The 10,184-nt window shown below is 42.5% G+C and overlaps 1 protein-coding gene across 5 annotated transcripts in view; it reads left to right on the top strand.

The window, feature by feature from the left end:
- The window catches only part of ttyh3a (tweety family member 3a), a 237,293-nt gene that overhangs the window by 144,900 nt on the left and 82,209 nt on the right, over positions 1 to 10,184 (top strand). For all 5 annotated transcript variants that reach the window (XM_048609585.1, XM_048609583.1, XM_048609584.1 and 2 more), the window contains exon 5: positions 8,302 to 8,397. In XM_048609585.1, coding sequence (XP_048465542.1) covers positions 8,302 to 8,397 — 96 coding nt within the window. The remainder of the gene's footprint in view (positions 1 to 8,301; positions 8,398 to 10,184) is intronic.

The following is a 10,184-nucleotide window of genomic DNA, read 5'->3' as shown; positions in this document are numbered from 1 at the left end:
CGCATTTCCTGCAACTCATCCCTCACACCCCCTCCCCGCAATAACAACCAAAACAGAATCCCCCTCGTCCTCATGTACCACCCCACCAACCTCCGGATCCAACGCATCATCGTCCGACACTTCTGCCATCTGCAATCCAACCCCACCACCAAAGACATTTTTCCCTCCCCACCCTTATCTGCTTTCCGGAGGGACCACTCTCTCCGTGACTCCCTTGTCCACTCCACACTCCCCTCCAGCCCCACCTCACCCGGCACTTTTCCCTGCAAACACAGGAAGTGCTACACCTCCCCCCTCACCCCCATCCCAGGCTCCAAGAAGACTTTCCACATCAAGCAGATGTTCACCTGCACATCTGCCAATGTGGTATACTGCATCCAGTGTTCCCGTTGTGGCCTCCTCTACATTGGGGAAACCAAGTGGAGGCTTGGGGACCGCTTTGCAGAACACCTATGCTCGGATCGCACTAAACAACTGCACCTCCCAGTCGCGAACCATTTCAACTCCCCCTCCCATTCCTCAGACGACATGTCCATCCTGGGCCTCCTGCAGTGCCACAACAATGCTACCCAAAGGTTGCAGGAACAGCAACTCATATTCTGCTTTGGAACCCTGCAGCCCAATGGTATCGATGTGGACTTCAGAAGCTTCAAAATCTCCGCTCCCCTTACCGCTTCCCAAAACCAGCCCAGCTCGTCCCCGCCTCCCTAATCTGTCCTTCCTCCCACCTATCGCCTCCTCCCACCTCAAGCCCCACCCCCATCTCCTACCTACTAACCTCATCCTGCCCCCTTGACCTGTCCGTCCTCCCTGGACTGACCTATCTCCTCTCTACCTCCCCACCTACACTCACCTTTACTGGCTCCATCCCCGCCTCTTTGACCGGTCTGTCTCCTCTCCACCTATCTTCTCCTCTATCCATCTTCTATCCGCCTCCCCCTCTCTCCCTTTTTATTTCCGAACCCCCTTCCCCTCCCCCATTTCTGAAGAAGGGTCTAGGCCCGAATCGTCAGCCTTCCAGCTCCTCTGATGCTGCTTGGCCTGCTGTGTTCATCCAGCTCTACACCTTGTTATCTCAGGTTCTCCAGCATCTGCAGTTCCTACTATCTCTGATTAGCTGGCAAATAGAAAACAATCGTACATGCTAATGACCACCCCAACGCCGTGAGCCCTTATTCTCCTCTGTACAGTACCTTATTGAATGTCTTTGGAATTCCAGATATTCTGCTTTTCCTTTATCTTGTTTGTTACCTCCTCAAACAATCCTAATACATTTTGTCAGGTATGATTTTTCATTTGTGCAGTCATAACGACTGTGCTTAAGTATATCATATATTTCTAAATGCTGTTTTATTACAGAATCCTAGGATCCTTACAATGTGGAAGCAAGCCAATCGGCCCATTGAATCCACCCCACTCGTCCGAAGAGCTTCCCACCCAGACCCCCCCTTTTAGTCTATCTCTGTACTTCCCACCCTAGACACCACGGACAATTTAGCATGGCCAATCCACCTAAACTGCACATCTTTGGACTGTGGGAGGAAACTGGAGCACCTAGAGGAAACCCACGCAGACAAGGGGAGAATGTGCAAACTCCACACAGACAGTTGCCCGAGACTGGAATCAAACCCGGGTCCCTGGTGCTGTGAGGCAGCAGTGCTAACCACTGTGCCACCGTGCCGCCCAACATCCATTCCCAATGAAATGTATTAATATAACTGGCCTATAGTTATGTTTGCTGTTTCTTCCTTTTTATATAAAGGTGTATATTGGCAATTTTCTGTGGGACATTTCCAGAATCTAAGGATTCTTTGAAGATTACTACCAGTGCATCTGCTGATTCTGTAGCTACTTCCTTTAATATACCAGGAGACTTCTCAATGGCAACTAAGGCTGGGCAATAAATTCGTGCCCATTCAGCGATGCTCACATCCCATCTATGAATGAATTTTGCTTTAAACCTATCAGGTCTAGGGAATAATTGGGCTTCAGTTTCCTTAGTTTTTTTTTGTGCTCATAATAATTATTGTTTCATCCTCACTTTTGTCCCTCAGTTGTTCAGTACTTTTGGAATGCTGTTCATTTCTTCTACTATGAAGAATGCAAAATATTGATTCACCACCTTTGCCATTTTCTGGTTCTCCATTGTTACTTCACCACTCTTAGGCTCCTTAGAGAATATGTTCATTTTGGCCCCTCTCTTTCTTATCAAAGAACAAAGAAAATTACAGCACAGGAACAGGCCCTTCGGCCCTCCAAGCCTGCGCCGATCCAGATCCTCTATCTAAACCTGTCGCCTATTTTCCAAGGATCTGTATCCCTCTGCTCCCTGCCCATTCATGTACCTATCTAGATACAACTTAAATGACGCTGTCGTGCCTGCCTCTACCACCTCCGCTGGCAATGCATTCCAGGCGCCCACCACCCTCTGCGTAAAGAACTTTCCACGCATATCTCCCTTAAACTTTTCCCCTCTCACCTTGAAATCATGACCCCTAGTAATTGAGTCCCCCACTCTGGGGGAAAAAGCTTCTTGCTATCCACCCTGTCTCTCTCTCTCATAACTTTGTAGACCTCAATCAGGTCCCCCCTCAACCTCCATCTTTCTAATGTAAATAATCCTAATCTACTCAACCTGTCTTCATAGCTAGTGCCCTCCATACCTGGCAGCATCCTGGTGAACCTCCTCTGCACCCTCTCCAAAGCATCCACATCCTTTTGGTAATGTGGCGACCAGAACTGTACGCAGTACTCCAAATGTGGTCGAACCAAAGTCCTATACAACTGTAACATGACCTGCCGACTCTTGTACTCAGTGCCCCGTCCGATGAATGAAAGCATGCCGTATGCTGCCTTGTCCACTCTATCCACCTGCGTTGCCACCTTCAGGGTACAATGGACCTGAACACCCAGATCTCTCTGTGCATCAATTTTCCCCAGGGCTTTTCCACTTACTGTATAGTTCGCTCTTGAATTGGATCTTCCAAAATGCATCACCTCGCATTTGCCTGGATTGAACTCCATCTGCCATTTCTCTGCCCAACTCTCCAATCTATACAGCTTTATTTACTATCCTTTATTTAATTAAGCTCGCTCTTCTATTATTTGCTATTTTACTCTCAATGTTTATATTCTTTGGCCATCTTTTGTTTTTACAACTTTCTCAATCCTCTTACTTGCTACTAATCTTTTCACTTTGAAAGTGATGTGGAGGTGCTGGTGTTGGACTGCAGTGGGAAAAGTCAGAAGTCACACAACACCAGGTTATAGCCCAACAGGTTTTTTGAACTCGTAAGCTTTTGGAGTGCAGCCCCTTCCTCAGGTGCAGTGAGAGAGAAGAGCACACAAACACAGTTTATAGACAGAGACATCAAGGGCTGAAGATCAAAAGATCGTACAACTGGTGTGAGTGGAGTGTCAGATAATAAATCTCTGCAGGTGACCCAGAGTGTTAGACAGTGAGTAAAGTGTCAACAGCTGAATAACCAGCGAAGGGATGACCTATAATCTGATTAAATGAGGCAGAGAGATAATTACAAGAAAATAAAAATAAGGTGGTGCTGGAGACAAACTAAGTGACTGGAAAAACATGATCGGTATAAGAGTTGCATGCCGAGGGTCTAACCAAAGTAATAAGTAATCCAGAACTGTACGAACTAATTAAGGTAGAGAGATCATAATAATTTATCAAGGTGATGATGTCAAAACAGGACAGTAAGGAAGATTTTACAGATACAGAACTGTGCGGTTGGGTCACATGTAGCGCGACATAAACCAAGATCACAGTTGAGGCGATCTTCATGGGTACGGAACTTGGCTATCAGTCACCGCTCAGCGATCCTGAGTTGTTGTGTATCTTGAAGTCCGCCTTGGAGGACGCTTACCTGAAGATCCAAGTCTGAATGCCCTTGACTGCTGAAGTGTTCCTCGACTGGGAGGGAACATACCTGTTTGGCGATTGTTACTCAGTGTCCGTTCATTCGTTGTCATAACGACTGCATGATTTTGACAATGTACCATGCCTCGTGGCATCCTTGCCTGCAGCATATGAGATAGACAGTGTTGGCCGAGTCACATGAGTATCTGCCATGTACATGGTGGGTGGTGTTCCATGTACGTGTGATAGTAGTATCCATGTCAATGATCTGACATGTCTTGCAAAGGTTCCATGACCTTGCAAAAGTTCCGGGTGTCCTTCAAAACCTCTAGATGTCTGTCGCGTTCCTCCTCATCTGAGTAGGGCTTGTTTGTAGGGAATGGCCCCTTTAATATGTTTAGGGTGGAAGCGAGAGAAGGGCAGCTTCTGTGAGCTTGCGTTAGAGTGAGTTACTGAGGTCTCTGACCTTGATGGAGATGCATGTGTCCAAGAATGAGACTGAATCTGAAGATTAGGATGAAACTAGTTGATATTGCTATCTAGTTGTTTCAGTGATTCCTCATCATGAATCCAAAGGAAGAAAATGTTGCCAATGTACCTGGTGTATAGCATTGGTCAGAGGTTCTGCGCAGCAAAAAAGTCTTGGTCGAACTTGTGCATGAAAATGTTGGCATATTGGGGTGCAAATTTGGTTCGCCTGGCTGTACCGTCTGTCTGGATGAAGAACTGGTTGTCGCAGGTGAAGACAGTGTGGTCGAGGATGAAGCAGATGGGTTGTAGGATGGCGTCTGGAAATTGGCAGTTGGTGGTATTGAGGACTGAGGCTATTGCAGCGATGCCGCCTTCATTGGGTTTGCTGGTGTAGAGTGCCAAAATGTCCAATGTGACGAGGAACATTCCTGGTTCAACTGGTTTGTGGGTGCTGAGTTTCTGTAAGAAATGTGTAGTGTCTCGACAAGCTGGGGGTTCCTTATGCAATGGATTTTAGGATTGAAAGATTGAACATTGAACGTGAAAGTTTAATTGGTTTCAAATTGATACTGTTCTTGAGTTCCTTGGTTAACCACGGTTGGGTTAACCTTCTAGAATCCTTCTTCCTAACTGAGATATATCTTTGTTGTGAATCATGAACAATTTTTTAAAATGTTTGCCATGTTCCTCAACTGTCTTTGCTACTAAACTCATTTCCCAGTCCACTCCAACTAGTTCTGCCCTCATTACTTTGTAATTGCATTTTGGCACAGTTATCTTCCATCAACGTTTCCCACTCTCAAATTGACTGCTAAAATTCTACCATGTTATGTTTCCTAGGGAATCGTTTACTCTAGTGATTTATTAAACCTGCCACATTACACATTACCAGATCAAAATAGCCTGATCTATGGTTGGATCCACAACATATTGTTATAGGAAACTCAGTTCTTCCTTGTGGTTACCTCTGCCAGTTTCGTCTTCCCAATCTACGTGAAGATTGATGTCAGCCATGATTAATGTAATACATTTTTACATGCTGTCAATATCTGCTGAATAATTCTCTGCTCTGTTATATAACTACTTTTGGGGGGTCTGTAGACTACTCCCACCAGTGGCTCAGTGGTTAGCACTGCTACCTCAGTGTCAAGGACTCGGGTTCGATTCCACTGTCAGGTGAATGTCTGTATGGAGATTGCACATTCTCCCCATGTCTGTGCAAGTTTCCTTCGGGTGCTCTGGTTTTCTCCCATAGTCCAAAGATATGCAGGTTAAGTGTATTGTCCATGCTAAATTGCCCATAATGTCCAGGGATATGCAGGCTAGCTGTGGCATATGTGAGGTTATAGGGACTCGATGGTCTGTTTCCACACTGTAGGAACTCTGTGATCTTCCCCTTGTTATTTCCTTTCTCCATACTTTCATTCCATCTGTCTCTCTCTTCTCTCTTTTCTCTCTCCTCCTCCATCCTCACCAAAACTGGAAAAATAATGGTCAGTTTGCTCAACTTCTCTGTGGTCCCTGCTCACATCCACACAATTTGGACGAGCTTTCCACAGTTGCAGGGCCGAAGGCTCCAAGAATGCTATCCGCTGGGACCCCATACGTATCTCACCTGCACTCGCACCATCCTGCCTGTGATCACAGACCAATTGTCAATGACCTACTCTGAGTGGTTTGGCCACCTGTTGGAGCAAAGTGTCTAGATAATGTTCCCCTTCCCTGATGTGGCACATTCTATAGCTTCGGTTCCATCTCCTCAACTCTGATCCAAAATTTGTTGTGCCACAAACACTTATTACAGATTTTTTTGTTCTGGATTGTTTTGTTGTACAGCAGCTCCCATATGCTGCATCACCTGTCTTACCATCCTTATCTTACTTTATTTAATTTGTTAATCACATTACTATCCCTGCTCTTTGCACTTGAAAAATCACCTACTTATTGCACTTCCTCGTAATATTCTTTTTAACACCTTACACTTAACAAGGTATTTTTAAAAGAAAAGGAGTGAGAAAATGACTTGAGAGCTAAACAGTAAATCCTTACTAATCCTACTTACCAATCAGCTGCTTTTCCTGCACTCATTTCACATTGTGGTTCATGACATCAATCTACGACTCGTCTAAATGCAGGCAAGACTCTCAGAATATACTATTTTAAGCCTTGAGTATGGGATAAACCTAAATCACTTACCAAATTCTCACCAGTTAATCAGCTTTGTTTCCTGGAGGCTGAAAAAGTTTAGGCAAAAGCATCTAAACACCTCTTTGTCTTTCTCTGTTTAACTCCCTGAAACATTCAACTCTGGCACTCAAGTTTCACTCGGTTGGCATTGAGAGGTTCCAATCACAAAAGGCCCAGCTGAGTCAGTTAATGAGGATCCAATACAGCTGGTTCTTAATTAAGCTGCTGTTTCACTGGAACCCTTTGGGGGAAGAAAAAAATGGCTTAAAGTGAGCTTCTTTAGAACTTCAAATGTGTATTTCAGATCAATGTCAACTAAGAACTGAATTACATTTGCACAAACTAAAAAATTTATACTTTCCATCCCAACAATGCACGCATTCAGTTTGAGGCTGAAACTGCTGACAGTGCAGCAACAACAAAATGTTAGGGGGAAGCATGGTAGGTATCTTTTTAGCGGTCGCTAATAGGTTGAGTTGCAGTGTGACCTCTGGTTCTCCTGTTCCCCACAAGAGGAAACATTTGTATCCACTATCCAAAACACTTCCTTAATTCATCCTTTTTGCAAGATAAAAGATACTCTACTTAAAAAAAATTCAAAAAAAAATCCCAATCCTTTCCTAGTATGTAAAGCTACATGTTTCTGGTATCATCCTGTCCAATCATCTCTACACCATCTCCAGCCCCTCTATATCCTTTATGAAATTTAATGACCAGAAATCCATGTAATGTTTTAAGTGTGATCTAACTAAAGTTTCATATGATTTTATCATGACATCCTTACTCCTCAAAAGAAGTACTTTTTTAAAAAAAAGCTTACTTTGTGCAACTTTACTTATTTGTGTCTTTATGCACCAAAAGCCTTTGTACTCTAGGTCACCACGACCTGCACGGTTTAGGTATAATAACTTTCATGGTCATCCTGCTAAAATGCGCTAACTCACCTTTATCCACGTTGATCTTTATTTGCGAATTACTTGCCCGTTTTCTGAATTTATTAATGTCTGTCTATCATTTGTTGGCATCCTCCATATCTTCCTGATTGCGACAAAATGTGTCTATTGCCAAGGTGACCAATCCCATTGGTATTGAAATCATGTAATTTCCTTTAAAAGTACAATTTTGTCCCAATCAGGAAGTACTGTCTGTAAACTTTCAGAATGTTAGTAATTTCTTATAGTTCCAAATGTGATAACATTGGAGATAGATCATTGTAGCCTAAATTAACAAAAATGTACTTTTCTCAACCAGGCGACTTTCTACATTGGACAACATTGGTGAAAGAACCATGACTATTATTGAATGGTTAAAGGGTACTTCATGTTAAATTTCTTAAATAAGGCAATCAACAAAAATATTTTTTCTAACTGATTGAGTTATGCTGAACTATTTTCCCTTTAATAAAATATTTAGTTCTGAGGAAGGGTCACTGGACCTGAAACGTTAACTTTGATTTCTCTCCACAGATGCTGCCAGACCTCCTGATCTTTTTGAGCAATTTATGTTTTTGTTTTTGTGTTTGATTTCCAGCATCCACAGTTCTTTCGGTTTTGTATTGAGGGATTATGTACCTCATAAGCTTAATGATCTCCACTATGCCATATGGAGAAGATTTCAGAAAGAGAGCACATTTCTAGCCAAGCAGAAGTATTTTAGTGTAACATTGCTATTTGTTTGCATTATGAGAGTAGTAGATAACCTGTCTAACATGAATAAAATCATTCTGGATTTTGTTTTGTGTTATTAATGGTGCTTTTTCTTTCAAGGTGGTTGGGGTATCTTGGCCTGCTACTTTTTGACGTTCTTATCTGTCTGCTGGTGCTGTTTGGCCTAATCCGAAACTCAAAGGGAATCCTCATTTGGTAAGTGCTTTCCTAAACTTCATTTATAGGATGTAGCTATTTTTGACCAGGCCAACATTTATTGCCCATTTGTTAATGCCTTCGAAAAGATTTTGAGGTGCCATCTTGATTCTCTGCAGTCCATATATAGTGTATGGTCATCCACAATGCTTTTGGTGATGGAGCCCCAGGATTATGAAACACAACAATGAAGAAATGGTGAAGTTTCATGTCTGGATGGAGTGTGACTTGGGGGAAAGGGGGGAAACTTGCAGGTGTTGGTTTTCCCATATATCTGCTCCCATTGCCCTTCTAGATGGGAGAGGTTTATTGATTTGAAGGTGACTTGTGTGATGCTGAGTGTATTCAGTATATTTTTATTGACAGCCAGATTGTTTCCATTTTAAAAATCTACCTTTTGCACATCAGTTGCAGCAGCTCTTTCTAACATAACCTGGATCACATTTGGAAATTATCAGAAGAAAGTGACTAATGTAATCAGGGTAGTTTTCTGGTAGAATAATCAGAAATTGAGCAAATTGTCCAACAGTCATCTTTGTGTAACTGTTAGTGACAGTTGGTGACAGCTAGCGTATCTCTATAGTCTTCTGTGAGCCAATTATTTCCATGCACAACCAGGGATAAAAACATATCCCAGAATCACTCATTATGGAGAATTTTGCTTTCCATTTTTCTTTCTGCAAGACAATTTTCACTCCTACCCCCATCTTTGTTCACAGGATAATAACTTATTGGATCAGATTTTTACTGCCAGGTCGAAAAACCTGAGTCAGAAAATTTCCCAACTTAACAAACCTATCTTGGTTTAAAAGGCCCCAGTACATCTAGCTTTTACCCCAGAGAGGTAGGGATGGAAAGAGTGTGGCTGACAGCAGATCTTGGTTGGACAGTTCCAAGCTGGGATGGTTCGAAGGCACTCCTTGGTTCTTTGGAATTTTGGCTGATCTTCTATTTGTCAAATACAGCTTCCTCATACATGTTTGGTGAAAAATCTTACATTCATGAAATATTTTGAAAGCTTATAGTGATAAACACACTAGTATTCATAAACTACGTAAAAGACCACTAATTTTTAAATAGATTTTCAACGGTCAATCAAACTGGAACTCAGAATCTTCTCCTGAGGTAATTACCTTTATAGCTCAACTGAGCATTCATAATTACAATTAATGCATTTAAGAAAAGTCGATGAAGAGCTCCATAAAAAGCTGAAGTTGAATGTGTCAGAAATAGGGTTGAGACTTGAACAAGATTTATAAGAACTGGACTGAAGAAACTGAAAATTGACTTTCAAGTGGAGGCTGTTTGATACACGTGAATGCATTACCAAAGTGCAGCCAATACCATGACAATCAGTTATTCATATCAGAAATAATTTCAAATAGTTGTAACTGCTTCCTGCTTTTTAATAAAGATCTTAATGAACAGGAAAAATATCTGACATCTGGATTCTCAAGTGTCCTATGGCTTCATTGTGCAGACTGCCGATAACAATTTCCATGTCTGTGTACAAACCGACAGCTATTTAAGCTGCTGCAGTGCACTGGATTATTTTTGATGATGTACTTCTAGTTATTACAATCAATTATTTGACCTAAGCTATCAGTCTGAAGGAAATATTAGCAATTTGTTAGAGTATTATTGTCTTACTTTGGCATTTTGATGAGGGTTTTAAGAGGTTAATAGACAACACTGAGATAACAGGTGTAGAGCTGGATGAACACAGCAGGCCAAGCAGCATCAGAGGAGCAGGAAGGCTGACGTTTCGGGCCTAGACCCTTCTTCAG

This window comes from Rhincodon typus, chromosome 21 (assembly GCF_021869965.1).
Source record: "Rhincodon typus isolate 14 chromosome 21, sRhiTyp1.1, whole genome shotgun sequence".
NCBI classification, from domain to species: domain Eukaryota; kingdom Metazoa; phylum Chordata; class Chondrichthyes; order Orectolobiformes; family Rhincodontidae; genus Rhincodon; species Rhincodon typus.
The sequence above is the reverse complement of the archived record's forward strand: the minus strand, read 5'-3'. Positions and strand labels throughout refer to the sequence as shown.